This window comes from Phocoena phocoena, chromosome 2 (assembly GCF_963924675.1).
Source record: "Phocoena phocoena chromosome 2, mPhoPho1.1, whole genome shotgun sequence".
Lineage (NCBI taxonomy): Eukaryota > Metazoa > Chordata > Mammalia > Artiodactyla > Phocoenidae > Phocoena > Phocoena phocoena.
In genome coordinates, this window is record NC_089220.1 from 145,580,326 (window position 1) to 145,598,751 (window position 18,426).

General features: G+C 44.8%; 1 protein-coding gene across 2 annotated transcripts in view; it reads right to left on the minus strand.

Moving 5' to 3' along the window:
- Positions 1-18,426, minus strand: part of ENTREP2 (endosomal transmembrane epsin interactor 2) — a 359,231-nt gene that overhangs the window by 21,755 nt on the left and 319,050 nt on the right. For both annotated transcript variants that reach the window (XM_065872553.1, XM_065872552.1), the window contains one exon: positions 7,026-7,133. In XM_065872553.1, coding sequence (XP_065728625.1) covers positions 7,026-7,133 — 108 coding nt within the window. The remainder of the gene's footprint in view (positions 1-7,025; positions 7,134-18,426) is intronic.

An 18,426-nucleotide genomic window follows, 5' to 3' on the forward strand; every position in this document is an offset into this window, starting at 1 on the left:
CAGGTTTAAATGAGTCAATGCAGTCACACAAGGGAGGCTTTTTAAAGTCTAAACGACCGTCTCCGTTTCTGCCCTAAACTCCAACGGCCTTTCCAGGGGGGGCATTGGCCTATCTTCGTGGAAGCCTGTCAGACTCAGCAGCATTTACCCCGGCTCCTTGGCTTCCACAGCCGGAGGCCCGCGAGTCACACCGACATCTCCCTTGACACCCCTCAATATCTGTCTGACGAGGCAGTGTCTGTATGGGAGCCCAGGGTTACCAGCTCTGGACTCTGCTCTGAGACAGGGGTGTTGAAGGTCTGCACCCCACGGTCCCAGGCTCCCTTGCAGCTGGCGTCCTGTTAGGTTCTGCCAACGGGGGCGTGAGAGGGAACCTGGTGAAGAGGCGGCAGGGAGGGGGGTTCCTGTCACTGTTCCTGCCCCTATGTCCTCCAGCTCTAAGGGTGGCAGAGCTTCTGCTGTTGTCTCTGTGTAACCTCCAGGCCCTCCTTGCTCCTCTGCCTTTCACCCCCGGCTAACCAGCTCCCCGCATGAGCTATGTCGAGCTCCTTTTCTCTCCTGGGCCCCGGCCATGGGGTCCATCATGGGGTCTGGTGCCGAGGGCCCAGCAGGTGCTCTATAAGCATGCACTCCACAGGTGAACACCCTCCTCCTCACTGCCACCTCCCGGCAGCCCCCAGGTTATCTCCTCCTTGCGGAAGCATCTAAATCATCTCTCTGCCTTGGTCTTCCTCCTGTTCTGCTTTAAAAAGCTTTGTTTAGGGGCTTCCCTGGTGGCGCAGTGGTTAAGATTCCGTGCTCCCAGTGCAGGGGGCCCGGGTTTGATTCCTGCTCAGGGAACTAGATCCCACATGCATGCCGCAACTAAGAGTTCACATGCCACAACTAAGGAGCCCACGAGCCGCAACTAAGACCCAGCACAACCAAGTAAATAAATAATTTTTTTAAAAAGCTACGTTTAATCCAATGTGATGAGGTCACTCCCTTTAAATACTCTTTTACAAGACCTCTGCTCCCTGAATCCCACCTACTTTATAGCTTCTTTACCCACTAACCCGCTAATGCCCCAAATTCCTCCATCTGCCTTTGGAACCAACCCCAAGTACCAAACTCAGGCTGTCCTCTCTCCCCAGATCCCACCTCCTCTCACCCAGCAACCTCCTGGTCATCCTTCAGGACCCACAGAAATGCTTGCTGCCCACCCGCACCCTCCTCGGCCCCTCATCTGCAGGGCGATGGCCAGGCGCAGAGCCGAGCCTGCATCTGGGTTCGCTGGGGAGGAAACGTGCCCTGAAGCAACCCTTCTTTCCCAGGGGGTTGTGTTTGCCCTGGGCCACCAGTAAAAGCCCTGGTTGGTCCGTGTGGTGACAAAGGTACACCTGTGCCTGGTGAGCAAAGTGAGGTTGGTACCTGGTTGAGGTGTTCACACACCTGGCATGGGCATCATCGCCCAACCCTCATCACCCATAAAAGAGGAGTTTGCATTGTAGACCCTGTCGGGGAGAAGCCCATTCTCAGGGGTTTGTTCTGGGAGGTAGGACCCATCTTAGGCACGTGCTATCCTTGAGAGAAAGAGCAGGATTATTGCCACAGTAAAAGTTTTCTGAATGGACCTCTTGTTGGTGAGCTGGAGCTCTCCCCCTGTGCTCCGGACCCTGGAGTGATGCCCTCCCCGGTCACCCTGCTGCTCTCTGGTCCTGCCACCCTTGGATGAGCAGGGCTGCCTCCTCAAACAGGTTCAGACCAGTTTTAGTTACTATTGTAATTTGCAATGAAATATGAATGCAGATGGGAAAACTTGCTTGTTCCGTGAAAATCGAGTTGAAGGCTTTGGAAAGACTCGATAGCTAAGCAGAAATTACTGCCAAGGTAGGTCCTGGCCAGGCAGTCATAACAGAGTGGAGAAGAACCGTAAAATCTCCCGGGAGTTCTGCGTGCAGATGGCTTCACATGTGAAGAACCGTAAAATCTCCCGGGAGTTCTGCGTGCAGATGGCTTCACCTGTGAAGAACCGTAAAGATCTCCCGGGAGTTCTGCGTGCAGATGGCTTCACCTGACTGACTCCAATCAAAAGGAACTAAATTTGGAAATCATGGAGGCTGCGAGTTCCATGAACTTGATGCAGTAAACACAACCTGATACACCAAAGAGACCCATAATCAAAGAGAAGATCATGGCCCCAAATCAAGACTGGGGGACAAATGCTCATTTGCATGTTTAAAGCCAAAATAAAATGCTCACGGTATGTATCAGTTTTATGATTGTCTGCTGCAGCTGGCTTTTTAGGTCAAGCAGACACCCATTATTGGTCCTGATCTGAGAGGGTAAGTAGCACCTATGACCCAGAGACCTTTCTGCTGAACCCAGACCTCAAGGAAGGTCACTGTGGGTCAGAGGAGGGCCGGCCTCAGTGGGGAGAACTGGAGAGGGGAAGATACAGGTGAACTTGAGTGATCTGCGGGTTCCCAGGGGGCACTGCATCCCTCCCTGTCCGGCCAGCACCCATTCCGAGCTCCGTGCGCAAGCCCACAGTAGCGTGTCTGTGACGGCCACGGTACCCTGCCTGCAGCTTCTGAAGCAGCTCTACTTTACAGGGTGTAGGATGAGTGGAAAACATAGATGACTGTAATAAAAGAGGAAGTTAACAAGTGTGTGCGAAATGGAGATGCAGGTAATAGCAGACCATGTCCCCGAGGCTAGGTGGTTGGCAAGAAAGTAAGTGGGGAGGAAAATAGTTTCATGGAAAACTGAGATGACACTTAGGAAATAAAACTAAAAATAGGAGATTACAGACACTTTGGAGGTAAATGCTTTCTCCACTAAACTGTATCAATAAACTGAATTTTATCATCAGATGGTCTTTTGCCACTATTTCCAAACACATTAGAGGAATTCAGCTTGATAAATTCTGACAATAGACATAACAATTTGCATCTCACGTAGGTATGCATTCATTATATGAATTCTCCCCAAACTCCTGATCATCCCAAAATGCTGGTCCACAAAAATAAGAATAAAATTATGGGTTCCTTCCACGTGGGCTAAGGCCTTTGCTGTGAGTCACAGTCTGCTGATGGGTGCCCCGTGGTTCTTCCTGCATAAACTACACCCGTAAGACATTCTCTGACTTTCCAGTTCTGTGTTTTTACAGCAGAGCCAGAACTTCAAGGTACTTGGGAAGCAATGTGTATGCAGACACCCCTTCGATTTTTTTCAGGTTTTATCCCAACCCCTTAGAGTTGTCTGACCCACTTCTAAACTGACGGCAATATATTTAGTGACCCTCTTTCACTGACTCTTTCCAGAGCACTCAATTTTGTTGTAACAGACATAACTCTCTTTTTGCACTCATATTTCATTGGCTCACGTAGTACTAGAATATGCACTTAGAGTCCACATACCACTGGCCTAAACTGGTCTGGGGATAGATACAACTGTCCCTTGGAAAGCTGATGACCCAACTGCTGGGAGCATAAATGGCCCATGGGTGAACCGCAGAGGCTGCGGGGAGTAGGGGTGTGCTGTGGGCAGCAGGAAGAGCATCTCCCGGGTGGGATGGAGAACCGCAGCTGGCTGGCCAGTCATGTCAGCACAGGTTGGTCAAGAGTTATACTGGGGCTTCCCTGGTGGCGCAGTGGTTGAGAGTCCGCCTGCCGATGCAGGGGACGTGGGTTCGTGCCCCGGTCCGGGAAGATCCCACATGCCATGGAGAGGCTGGGCCCGTGAGCCATGGCCGCTGAGCCTGCGCGTCCGGAGCCTGGGCTCCGCAACGGGAGAGGCCACAACAGTGAGAGGCCCGCGTACGGCCAAAAAAAAAAAAAAGAGAGAGTTATAACTGTATGTACAAGGAGAACCATTTGCAGAGGCAGAAACAGAACCCAAATCAAAAACAAGTAGCAACTCAGATAGAGAAATGGCCAAATAACTGACGTGACTTCCATCTCATGGACCACTGCAGATATTCAGACACCTCTCTTTCTGTTGACTTAGCTGGATGGCCATGATTGTTTCAGGTTATAAGACTAAGTCATAGAGTAACATACGTGGTGTGATCCCATGTTGGCAAAAAGAGAAGGAATAAATGAAGGAAGAAAGGGAAGGAAGGAGAGAGAGTCAGAGAAAAGGAGGGAGGGAGGAAAAAAGGAAGATAGACTATTTTCATATGTTTCTATAAGTCCTAAGAAATCGAGAAACGAAGGGAAGATTCACTGCAAATTGTTCTCAGGAGAATGCAGTGGGGGAGGGGAGACGATTAACGTTTTCTTTATATACCTCTATATTTCATTTGTTTCAATGATCCTATGTTACTTCTTTTTTTTTTTTTTTTTTTTTGTGATATGCGGGCCTCTCACTGTCGTGGCCTCTCCCATTGCGGAGCACAGGCTCCGGACGCGCAGGCTCAGCGGCCATGGCTCACGGGCCCAGCCGCTCCGCGGCATGTGGGATCCTCCCGGACCAGGGCAAAAACCCGTGTCCCCTGCATCGGCAGGCAGACTCTCAACCACTGTGCCACCAGGGGAGCCCCCTATGTTACTTCTTTAATTAAAGAGTTTAACAATATGAAGTAAGAAAATTAAAGTCAACTATATCTCAATAAAGCTGGGGGAGAAAAAGACGGGTAAAATAATTAAGAAGAGCTTCTGAGGCATCCTCAGGTATAACGTAGCTCCCAGCCCCATCCGTCAGGGCATAACCATGACCCCCTTGGGCTGTCCCACTTCTCCAAGGACACAGCACGTGTGGCCAGGCTGGCCCAGGCCCTGACCCATGTGGTAACAGCCAACCTCCATGTGGCCACCATGCTTTTTCAAAGCCCACTGACACTTTATCTAAGTCATCCTCTCAGTGGCCCTATGAGGACAGTAGGATATAAACAGTTTTACTTAGAGCAGAGGAAACTGGGACAAATGGGTGGTGATGTGCCCAAGGTCAGGTGCTGGTCCCACGGGCGCCACAGTCATGGGCTCTCCGGTGGCTCTGCAGGTCAGTGGGGTAACCGGCCTTCTGAGGAGAGTAAAGCTTGGTCTGTTCCACAGTCCGTGGTCACAAAAGGAGAAGAAAACACACCAGCAGCAAACTCATCCATTTCTATTTCCAAGCCAAGGGTCTGAAGCAAACTTACTCACCAAGTATAATACTTAGCCATGAAACAGCCAGGGGTTCTAATGGCAGCTGTTGTAATTGCAGCCATACTTTACATCTGGTTGATAAAGTACATCGAGGACCACTGCCTTTACGGTCAGAGCTGCGATGTCCCGATAAGAAACCGGGACGTATTCCCTCCACGTATTTAAGAATCAAAATAGATATTTAAACAGGGCCCCTCCTGAGTGAGAAAAACGAGGTTCAGGGAGGTTCGTAGGTAAAAGCCGTGGGACCCCGACCCAGATGTAGCTGACCTCAGACCCAGGATGCCAGGCCGCTCACTTTCTACACAGAGGACTGACAATGACCTGCACGTTACGTTTCACCAAATACACTATCTTAGCTACGACACACTTTCTTCTTACTTAGTTGGTAATTTGCGTTTTAATTCTGAAAACCTAGGGAATACAAACCTTCAGCATTTCCAGCCTCGTGGTTCTGTGAGTTTGGCCAAATTGGTGTGATATTTCCAGATCGAGAGCAAAATCTGCTGAGGTGACCGGAGCCCCACAGTACTTAACCTTCCATTACACGACATGCTGGAGAGAACCACCAGCGTGAGGCCTCAGCGAGCAAGGCCTGAGGTTCATCGCTGCTGAAGAGCTGCTTAATTGGGTATCTTTCAGAAAACTGCCGCCTCTCGGAAAGGTCGGCCCGGTTGTGACAGCTGTGTGGATATACACAGGGAGGCTGCACGCGATTAGAGCCAATGAATTTTTAACGCCTGGGTAATGATGCTCTCTGGCCCTGCACCTTGATGCGCTGATGCACTGCCACGGGGTGGGTGAGAAACAACAAATCCAACAGGCTCCTATAAGAAAAACTTGCCTTTTTTTTCATGAGATGCTTAAAACACTGGGGAGGGGAGGCAGGGCAGGCCTTGGAGGGGCCACGGGGAAGAGGGAGGGCAGGGTTCCTACCCTTAGCATGAACAGCGATGTCTTCCCATCACTTTCCCTTTATTTGCTGACTTTAGTGGTAACGTAGTGAGCAGTGGGCTGTGTTCCACTCACACAAATAACGAAGAGCCGTCATTATTTATTGAGCATGTATTAATAAGTGTGTGACCTCTGCTCTTGGCCTCATCACTCCCCTGGGGACCAGCACTTCCTCTTCTCTAAGACCCTGGCCAGAGGTTCTAACGATGGCTGGCCAGTGACCTGTCGCTGGATTTTGAGCTCAGGGTTAATTAGCAAATCTGCAAAGCACAGAGGAGCAGTTTTTCAATTTGAGAAGAACTCATCTTCTAAACAATCTTCCTTTATTTTTTTTTTATTTTATGCGGTACGCGGGCCTCTCACTGTTGTGGCCTCTCCCATGGCGGAGCACAGGCTCCGGACACGCAGGCTCAGCAGCCATGGCTCACGGGCCCAGCCGCTCTGCGGCATGTGGGATCTTCCCGGACCGGGGCACGAACCCGTGTCCCCTGCATCGGCAGGCGGACTCTCAACCACTGCACCACCAGGGAAGCCCCGAATCTTCCTTTATTAAAAGTGAATTCTGAACAGAGCCTTGCTCTGGAGGTGCCGGGTCTAGAGGACATCTCAGGCTACAGGACTGTTGCTAACATTACTCAGGGGCACAAACCAGGGGCTACCTAGAGGCACATGATGGTAGCTGGACCCTGTCAACAAGGAGCTCCAACAACACCTAAAATAAATACATCAGTGGCAACAAATGTGTGAGTTTTGTCTTCCAGAGGGCAGCATGGAGTGACCTCCAAGGATCTCCAAGCCCCACGCGCTGTCGGGGCTTATTGTCCTTGGGGCTTCTGGATGGAAGCCAGCGGTGTCCATGATACCTTGGTCTCAAACTGGCTGGGGAGGAGGGGCTGGAGCCTGCCATTTAGAGTGTGCTGGGGAGGAAGCGGGACCACTCACCATCTGCAGGACGTCAGCGGAGACCATCTGCATGCAGCACATGGCTGTGGCCAGCGCACACACGATGGTGGACAGGACGTTGAGGGCACACACGCTGAAGAGCAGTTCCTGTGGGAAAAGATGCGGGAGGACGTCAGCGTCATGTTGGCAACGCAGACGGCAGGCTCCTCGGCATTGCCGTCAGGGTCCAGGATGAGGATGTTCAATTGTGGGTTTCTTTTTTCATCATCAAAACTGGCCTTTTATAGACACATTTGTTTATTCTTGGTTTCTACATGGTTGATCAAATTACTCTTAGATACTAAGTGATATAGTTTACAATTTTGATAATTATTAGGTAGTCACTGTCTAAGAAAATCTTCAAATAGCCAACATTTGAGTAGGTGGGCAATCTTTGTCAATTATAAAGTATAACTGAAAATTTTGATAAGAATTCCAAGTGTTTTAAACTTCTTTTCTTGAGATAACTGTAGATTCACTTGCAGTTGTAAGAAATCATAGAGAGATCCTGGATACCCTTCCCTCAGTTTCCCCCATGGTAGCATCTTATAAAACTATAGCATGATATCATAACCATGATTGACAATGATACAGTCAAGACAGAGAACATTTCCATCACCACAAGAATCCACCCTCCCTGCCTGTGTTGCCCTTTTATAGACACACTCAACTCTCTCTCCCTGTTCCCCGCTCAATCTCCCTTTCCAGACCCCTGTCAACCACTAGTCTGGTCTCCATTTTTATAATTTTGTCATTTCAAGACTGGTATACAACTGGAATCATAAAGCATGTAACTTCAGAACTGGCTCTTTTCACTCAGCATAATTCCCTCAAGATTCATCCAAGTTGCTGCATGTATCAATAGCTCGTCCCTTTTTATTGCTGAGTTCCATGTTTGTTCATTCTCCAGCTGAAAAATAACTGGGTTGTTTTCAGTTTTGGGCTATTACAAATAAAGCCCAGGAGGATTTGTGCACAGGTCTGTGTGTGAACATGAGTTTTTATTTCGCTGGGATAAATGTCCAAAACTACAATTGCTGGGTCATATGGTAACTGAATGTTTAGTTTCATAAGAAACTTCCTAATTGTTTCCCAGAGCAGCTGAAACATTTTACATTCCTACCAGCAATGTATGAACGATCCAGTTTCTCTGCCTCCATGCCAGAATTTGATATCACTGTTTTATGTTAGCGATTCGGACAGGTGTGTAATGATATAGCATTGTGGTTTTAACTTTCATTTCCCTCACCACTAATGATCTTTTCAAGTGCTTATGTGCCATCTGTCTATCCTCGTTGGTAAAGTCTCTGCTCATAACTTTTCCCATTTTCTAGCTGGACTGTTTGCCTTTTTTTCTTTTTTAACTGAGTGTTGAGAGTTCTTTGTGCATTCTAGATTCTAGTCCGTTGTCAGATATGTGGTTTGCAAATATTTTCTCCCAGTCTGCAACTTATCTTTATCTAGCCCTGGATCGTGGTGATTTTCTCTTTTTTTTTCTAAAAGCTTTTATAGTTTTACATTTAAATCTGTGATTCATTTTGAGTTAATTTTAGAATAAGGTGTGAGGTTTAGATTAAGGTTTATTTTTATGTTTTTAATTTTGATCTCTACATATTCATTGCTAGAATACAGAAATGTGGTTTGTATCAATATTTGTATTTATCTAGTATCCTGTAACCTCAGGATTTTCTTCCATGTTTAATTTCTTCCTTCCCAATTTGTATGCCTTTCATTTCCTTTTCTTGCCTATTAGCACTAGCTAGAATTTCAAGTATCATGAATGAGAATAAGATGACTAAATGCCAAGATGAGATATCTTTGTCTTATGCTCTCAGAGGGTTCACTCATAGAATTTTAACTATCCAAATACAATTCATTCTTCTTTAGATCATTTACTGTCAAATCCATGCCAGAAAAAGAAAAAAAAAATAACCACGATTCACAAAAATGACCAAACATTTAGAATAATTATATGTCCTTCAATATACACACTCATACGCTACTCATATGATAAATGCAGAAAATACTGTAAATACTCAAAAAATTATTAGGAAAAACGGATCTTTCACCAGAAAGACCATGGTATTAATGAGGTTAGTTTCAATTTTCTAATCAAGGGGTTGACAAATCCTCAAGACGAGGTTAACATGAATTTCCTCGTTAACATGAATTGTACACGCACTGTGAATGTTTCAAATGATGGTCTAGTCTGGGAGCATGCACAGGTCTTGCTCATGGATACTTGAACCCATGTGTTCTAATCAGTAGCATCCTTTTAAGAAGGTTCCCCAATTTTCCGTAGGCTGCTGTAACTACAGAAGTCTTTGCCCAACCCCCTTCCTCAGAACCTGCTCATTTGTTCTCAAGACTGCCTGTAAGATAGCCAGAAAGGGTGTGATCATGATAATATTACAGAGGACAAAGTTAACATACCATGCAAACGTGAATACAGAGAACAGAGTCGTGTTTTGGAGATTTGTTAGGTAGAACTGAAGCGAGTCTCAGCTAAGGGCTAATTATTCTCCACTCCTGAGGTCAGAGTGTTCTGAGAACTCTGAACAAATGTGGGAAGAGTTGCTACTCCCAAATCTGAGTACTGGACACTGTAACCTCTAATCCTTTTCTCAGACTCAAATACTTTCTTCATGTGCGTCGGCTAATTCAACTGAATACTCCAGGGGGACCCTCTGAAGATCCCAGGGTTCTCTCCCCTCCAGTATTCTGTCCTCGGTCTCCCTCAGACCCTCAGCTCTGTCAGCTCAACTCAGGGAGTCTGCAGGGATCCCCCTGAGTTCCCCATTCTGCACTGTCCCCTGGAGACTCTCCCCTCATTCGCTGACCATACTTCAAGGATCACAGTCCTTCACTGTCTGATGTTCAATGTCTTCGTATTTTGTCGGGTTTTTGTTGCTGTTCTTGTTTCAGGTGGGAGTTTAAATCCAGTCCCTGTAACTCTGTCTTGACCAGAAGCTCTTGGTGGTTCTTAGGCTCATCTAAGTATCCTCTGTAACATTCTTAGGGCCACCTCAAGTGTCCTCTATGAAGTTGCTAAAGATGAAGTAGGATGGGAGCTCAATTGTGGGAAACGGCGGGCACAGATGGGGTTGGGAAGAGGCTACGGTGTTTGGATTTTATTTTGTAGGTAATGGGATACTTCTGAAGATGTCTGATGTTGGGAAAGAGATAACGCAATCTGTTTTCACAAATGATAGACCTTTTGCAGAACCTGGGACATAGTTGGTGCTGACTGTTGAAGTGAATGCCCTTCTGAAAGTAACATTAATTTTGAATATAGACTCATTTGCAACCAAGTAAAACTACTAACAAAAAATAAACACAAATCATAACCTTTTGTTTGAACAAGCGTCATGAGGCAAACACTGCTTTATGTCTCATGGAGCATATTCACTGGACTCACACACCAAAAAGACTTCTTTTTTTCTTCTTCTAGCTGTTTAAATGCATGGCTTTTTGCTAGATGACTACACACCTGGAATTGTGTCTATGTGTTTCTTCAGAATTCTCTTTCTGGCTTAAATAATGCCTTTACCTCTGCCCTTTGATGGGCAAGCACTGAAATCCAAGTTCTATAAAATCTCTTTACAAGGTCTTTCAAAATGGCAAGCGTGAGGACAAGGTGGGTCTTGCATGGTGGATCCTGAGTTTTGCTGCTGGTCACTTTGCATACTTCCTCGAATACAATTAAGGAAATCATGTCTATAACAAATCAAGTATAAAACAAAAACAAAAGGAGATACTTAGGGAAACCTACGAATGATAAATTCTTTAAAAATTCTCTCCAAAACGAGTAAATTCCGAATATTAACAACACAACAGAGAAAGGTGACAGCCAGGAGAAATTACGCATTAAGAAACATACAAAATTTAGGATTTTGATTCCCCTGTTTGTTGAAAATATTGTTGTCCAGAGGACAAAGGGTCTTATATTCATTACTATTAGCTAATTCACCTGTTTTTTTTTTTAACATGTTTTTGTTTCTTTGAATAAAAAAGAGATTCCAGAGGAGACTGTTATCAGGCAAGGTATGATGAAGGAAGACGAGGAAAGGCTCATAGCGTAAAAAATAAGCGATGAAACCCATGGCTAACAATAACTGTACCTGTGTGATAATTACAAGGGATGGGGTTGGGCTTTATCAGAATTATCCTCTGGAAGCTTCCCAATTACTTGACACAGTAATCACTATCTTAGGCAGTCTTTCATTGCAACAACTGGAGTTCAATATGGAAAAACAGGATGTTAGGAAAGGTCAGTGGACGTGGTGTGGAGCCTGACGAAAGAAACCACGCCTGTCATTATCTTCTCTGTCCAAGGTGGGAAAGGCCAAGTCAAGAACTTGGGTATGCCCTGATCACTCTTCACCCAGACCACTTCCTGGGGTTGAGTTTGCAACAGGCATCCTGGAGGAAGGAGGTCACATGTCCACTGGACAAAGTGGAGGCTCACTACAAAGGCAGCAGATTCTCCAGGCTCAGTGTTCCCTTTCTGTAATGCCCACCACATGTGTGGGCATCCATGAGGGGCCTTTGTATCTTTCCCTGAGACTTGAGGGGCATGAAGAACTGATACAGCATGAAGCTCTGGCCACTGCTTTTGCCATGAGTGAGAAAGTCCTTTGTCTCTGAACCGGGAGTCTCATGTCTTCTGCCAGAGAAGTAGCAGCAAATTCTAACAGGCTAGTTTGTTAGCTTGAAAGCAAGTAAAATCTCAGACCCTGCACAATTCCTGACAGCATATTTCCCTCTTCAACAAGAGCAGAGACCAGTCTTCTGCTATTCTTTATAGTAGACTATCTCATCAAAATAGGGGTCTGGTAAATATATGTTTGAAAAACGTATGGGATATTTCATTATTCTTTTCTAAATTTTCAGTTTAGACTAGAAGGAAATAACAGGCTTAATTTCCAAATTTCCAACCACACACCAGAAAAATTTACCATCACCTTGAAATAATGTTTTTTTTCAGAGTCTTACATCAAGATTCTGCAAAAACTCTTGGTCATATGATCAGTGTGTGTGTGTGTGTGTGTGTGTGTAAAATCTGTGACTTCCATTCTTCATAAAATTTCTCAAGTGATGAGCCCATCCTGGAACAGATCACATGCCATTTGCCATTTAATTTGTCTCTAGAAAGCAGTTCTTTGTTGGGCTGGCTGGAATACTGATCCTACAAAAGGAGCTAAAATTAGGCTGTCACATGGAGAAGGTAAGTGATTCATGGGGGAATCTGTGAAAGTTGTAATTTCAAGACACAAACATTCTACCTGGAATCCCTATAAGTTTAAGAATTTTTAGCCTTGCTCTGGCCTCTCATCTACCATCAACAACACAAATGCTACTACAAGAGGCCAGGTTTGCTCCTCACTCAATATGTGCTATTTGTTCAAAGGCACTTTTAACTTTGAGCAAAGATCCATGAGGAAATTTACACGGGAGAGGCCACAACAGTGAGAGGCCCAGTACCGAAAAAAAAAAAAAGAAAAGACACTTAGTAGATTTCAATCACCTTAAATTTGTTAACACTTGTTTTGTGACCTAACATGTGATCTATTCTAGAGAATGCTCTGTGTGCACTTGAGAAGAATGTGTATTCTTCTGTTGTTGGGTGAAAAGTGCTGTATGTCTAAGTCTGCTGGGCTCATTTTGTTCTAGCCCACTATTTCTGTATTGATTTTCTGTCTGGATGTTCTATTCATTATTGAAAGTGGATTATTGGAGTCTCTTACTATTACTGTATTACTAATTTATCCTTTCAAACCTGTCAATATTTGTTTTATACACTTAGGTGCTCTGATGTTGAGTGCATATATATTTACAATTGCTTTATCTTCCTGTTGAATTGACCCTTTTATCATTATGTCATTACCATCTTTGTCTGTAGTGACAGTTTCTGACTTAAAGTCTACTTTGTCTGATATAAATATGGCCACTCCTGCTCTCTTTTGGTTTCCATCTGCATGAAATATCTTTTCCATCCCTTCACTTGCAGCCTATGTGTGTCCTTGAATCTGAGTGTTTTTGTAGACAGTACACAATTGGATCTTGGTTTTTGGTTTAATACCCATTCAGCCACTCTGTATCTTTTTATTGAGGATTTTGTCTTTTTATATTAATTACTGATATGGTAGGATTTACTATTGCCATTTTAACTGTTTTCTGTTTGTCTTGTAGTACTATTTTCTCTCTTTTGATCTCTTCCTGTCTTCCTTTGTGTTGCATCCTTTCTTTTTTCTTGTTTCTGTATTGATAGGTCTTGATTCCTTTCTCTTTTTCTTTTGTTTAATTTTATAGTATTTTCTTTCTGGTTACCACGGGTATTCCATAAAATATAGTTATAACAGTTTTTTATATATATACACATATTAATATACATATTTCCTATAAATTCTAGATTTCTAAAAACTCACTGTGATCCTAATTAGCCTCTAGCTTTAAAATAAGATCAAACAAAGAATTACCCTATATTTATGTGAATTTTAAAAATAAGTTTTGTCAAGAGATTTTTGGAAGAGAAGGGTCCTGCACACATCAAAATGTATTATAAATCTACAATAACAGAATAGTATGACACTGATAAGGAACAGAAGAGAGTCCAGATATAGATCCTTAAAATAAAGAAAAAGTGGCACATTACATAACTTGTGTTGGGATAACTGACTATTTTTAAAAAACAAATCTATACGTGAAAAAAAAAAGAGAGGAAAATTCTTCCTTGTGAATGTAAATGCAAAAATCCTGGGCAAAGTTAAATTCGATAGCGTATTAGAAACACATTATGACCGACTTTGGTTTATTCCTGTGTTACAAGAATGTTCTAACATAAAATAATCTAATGGAATTCATCACATTAAATGAGAAAAACCATATGATAATCTATTAAGATTAGATGTCAAAACAGCAGTTGATATGTCAACACTAGTTTAAAAGCTCCTAATAAACTAGAAATAGATGAGAGCTCCCTTAACTTAAAAAACTCTACAGAAAATACCAGGAAGGACATGGGGATGGTGGCCATTATCACTTCTATCCAACGTGGTACAGCAGGTCACGGCCGTTAAACTGAGAAGACATTAAACAGAAGTAAACTGGGGGAGAGATCAAGATGGCGGAACAGAAGGACGTGGTGCTCACCTCCTCCCACAGATATGTCAAAAGTACATCTACACGTGGAACAATCCTCACAGAAAACCTACTGAACGCTGGCAGAAGGTCTCATACGTTGTTCGTGAATTCCATATTTGCGAATTCACCTACTTGCTAAAATTTATTTCTAACCCCCCAAATCAAAATCCATGGCACTTCTGGGGTCATTCGAGGTCATGTGTGGAGCAGCAAAAATGTGAGCTGCCTGATGGGCATATTCTCAGCTGAAGTTGAACCAGGCAACCTCTGCCTTCTCATTTAACTCATACTATAAACAAGGGTCCTTTTCCAGGTCTATTTACATGTGTCAGATAAGCTTTGCAGAAGCATGAGTTTCAGTGCTGTTGGCCTCAAGTTCAATGTTAATGAATCAACAATAAGCATACATAAAGCAAGGTCTGAACTGACTAGCTGATAAAAATGTTGTGACCAGAGGCTGGCAGGGTCCTCACCTTGTATTTCCCCTGGGAGCAATGATCCTGTATTCACTAATCCAGTGTTGCTGCAGCTTCATAGAAACAACTACTTCAAATAAAGAGAATTTGTTAAACAAGATCTAAAAGGCACAAACCATAAAGGAAAAGATTGATAAAATCAGCTATATTGAAATGTTAAAACTTCTATATGAAAAAAGACAACAAAAAAAAAAGGAAAAAAAGGTCTACAGACTGAGGAAATATTTGCAATATGCACAGTGAAGAAAGGATTGGTATTTGGAATATATAAGAAATCTCTAAAAATAAAAAATAAGACAAGCCAATATGCAAATAGCAAAAGATATGAACAGGTAACCCAAGGATGAAGTAACACGATGGCTCTTAACATGAGACTGTGTTTCTCCTCCCTGTGGTCAGGGGATGCGTGTAACCCACTTAATGAGGTACCATGTTCCTCCCCTCGCAATGGCAAAAGGAGAAAGCTTGGTGAGGACCTGGGAAATGCAAATCCTGATGGAGAGCCGGTGGCGAACACGTTAGCACAACCTCTTTGCAGAACAACTTGGCGATTCACAATAAAGTAGAAGATGCCTAAGGCCCGGGACCCAGCAATTCCACTCCTAGGAATGTCTTCTGGAGAAATGCTCACACAGGTGCCCAGGGAGACATACACAAGGATATGCAGAGCAACGCTGCTGGTGATACAAATGTCTTTGAAGGCATCCAGATCTCCATCCACAGGGGAAAGGGAAAATAAATGCTGGTCCATCCACACAATGGAAGACTGTGTAGCAGGGGAAACAGACCAGAGACCTGCCACCAAACGGACGACTGTCACCAAATGTCCCCTGAAAGAAGGGAGTTAAAGGTGAATCCGTACGAAAAGAATAAACACCATCTGTGTGAATCTGAGACCAGGCAAAAACTAACCTCACTGTTTAGGGACACAAATATATGATGAACAGCAAAGGCGCAGGGGACATGAGATGCAGCGGGGGGGCGGGGGGAGGGGAGAGGCACTTCCACTGAGCTGATGATGTTTTCTTGTCTAACTCACATGATTGACGCGCGGGGGTTCACTGTGTCACTTTTCAGACCATTCTGTGTATCTTAAATATTGCCTAGAAAGAAATGTTCACAATAAGTCCAGACAGTGCATCTGCTAAAAAGAAAGAGCCCCATCTGTACACACATCAACGCACGCACCACCACCTCTATCAGCTGTCCCCGCAGTACACAGCAGGCATACTCAGCGGCTGAAGAAAAGGTAATGAGTCATCTCTGTGCAGGGAAAAGCAAACCCACAAAGAACACCCCAAACCAGCAGCAGCAGGGAGCGGCTAGCACCCCAGGTACAAAGGAAGGAGCCAGGTTCCTAGGACCCAGCAGAAATAGAGCCCAGAGAGGGTTCCCTCCACCAGAGCAGGTAAAAACTCACAGCCCGCGAGAGGAGGAGGCTGGGAACAGATGGCCTGACCTCTCTTTCCATCCTCCCATCTCCTGCTGGTGCCTCTCACTGGGCAAACCCAAGCAGATGCAGAGAGAAGGGAGTCTGGGTGATGCAGAATGCAGAGACCAGCTTGAGGGGCCAAAGCGAGGCCAGACAAAGGAGGACAGGAACAGGAGGGGGGATGGGGCAAAGAGAAATAACCAATTATCAATACCTAGCAGAGCTATCTATCAACTATCTCTATGATTAATTGAATAAAGCAAAGCTGCTAATGCAGTATTAATAAAGCTCCTGGTTTAGGTTAAATTTTTTACATATATAAATGCATTTTTTGTAGAAAAAAAGTCTAGAAGAGAATGTATTCATTGCAGGATTATCTGTCTATATACCTGTCTATCTATGTATCTATCTACTTATCTATGATCCATCAATTATCTATCGATTTAGTTTTTAAAACTTTCGCAATGGTCAGTTATTGCTTTTATAATGGAAAATATTCAGTAAGCTTCTTTTTCAGTCAGTGGAGTGTTGAGGAAAAGCCCTAAGGTTTACTGTATAAAATTCTCAGAATAACTGTGGGAATCTGTCATAAGTCTCGACATTCAGGATCAGTCTTAATGCTACAAGTGTTCTCAAATAAATGCCAAGTAACATAAAAATAGGTGACGGTGGGGGGTGGGGAACCCAGATGACAAAATTTTAAACCAATCTTCCAGGCAAGAGAACTTTTCTCGGCTATGATCAGTTTCGGTTGTTTTATCCACCAATAGAGCAACTCTAAAACAAATGCTTTGGAAAAAAAAAAAAATGCCAGGGGAGGGATAGATTGGGAGTATGGGACTGACATATACACACTGCTGTATACAAAACAGATAACCAAAAAGGACCTGTTGTATAGCACAGGGAACTCTGCTCAATACTTTGTAATAACCTAAATGGGAAAAGAACTTGAAAAAGAATAAATACGTGTATACATATAACTGAATCACTTTGCTGTACACCTGAAATTTACACAACATTGTTAATCAACTATACTCCAATATAAAATAAAAATTAAAAAAAACAAAACAAAACAAAAAAACAGAGAAAAACCAGAGACCAGTGGTTTGTTACTGGCTCCTGGAGGTGGTGCTGAAGTTGGGACGAGAAAGCCAAGGCAGCGGGAAGCTGCCAACTGTGGACACGGCCTCAGACACAGCCGAGGGTTATGAAACGAGCGTCTGTCAAATCCACGTGATGGGGGTGGAAGTTTGGCCTGTTCCTGACATCATACCTAGTTCTGAAAAGGTTCCACTGGCAACATCAACATGCTAGGCCAGCGGCCAGGGGCAGGCACATTCCTCCACCCAGGGCAGGGGTGCAGCCCCTGGGGTCAGGAGCTGCCCACTGTGGTGCATCCTGGGCAGACCCTGCAGGAGGCGCTGGGCAGGGAGCACCGCCTCCAGGTGGTCACACAGGGGACCGGGATGCCCAGGAGGGCGGGGCTTAACATCCACACGGTTCCTGGAGAGCCCCAGGGTGGGGGCCGTCAGTGAGGGGTGCTGACTGCTGTCAAGACGAGAGGGGCAGGGGGGACCCTCTGAATAAGGGGAAGGACAGGGCGGAGCTGACCACACAGGAAACCAACCACACGTCTACATGGAGACCAGCACACCGCCTACACGGAGACCATCGTGGGGCAGACCCATGCCCGACAGAAGAAGCTGCTTCCCTCATCCCTTCATCTGCCAATGCCCGGAGGGACAGGACCTGAGAGGGACAGGATGGACATGTCCCAGACCTCGGCCCACAGGTGCTGGGGCAGAAGAGGAAAAAGGGACCAGGCCCCCCTCACAGGAATGGGGCATCCAAACTGCATGTGGAGGGAAGCTCTGAATGAGACCAAATTCTGTGTCCGGACCTGGACGCGACCAGAAAGTCAGAGGGGCAGCCCAAGCTGCATAATTTAAGGAAGGAGATTCTGCCGGCACCCTGGAGGCAGTGACGCCTAAGGACTCAGTCACCCGAAGGAGCTCTGCGAGGCGGGGGACCCAACACCCCCGGGGGCAGAGCAGGTGATCAGGTACTGCTAAAGTGACTTAAGTGCTCCTACTTCAAATAACAATGCTCCAAGAGGTGTTCTGTTTCCATGTGGAATGATTTAGAACCTACTGTAGAGCACAGGCAAATCTACTCACTACTCTGTAATGACCTACATAGGAGAAGAATCTAAAAACAAAGTGGATACATGTATATGTACAACTGAATCACTTCGCTGTACAGCAGAAACTAACACAACACTGTAAATCAACTATATTCCAATAAAAATTAATTTTAAAAAAATTAAAAGAAAAAACCAACAACTTTGCAA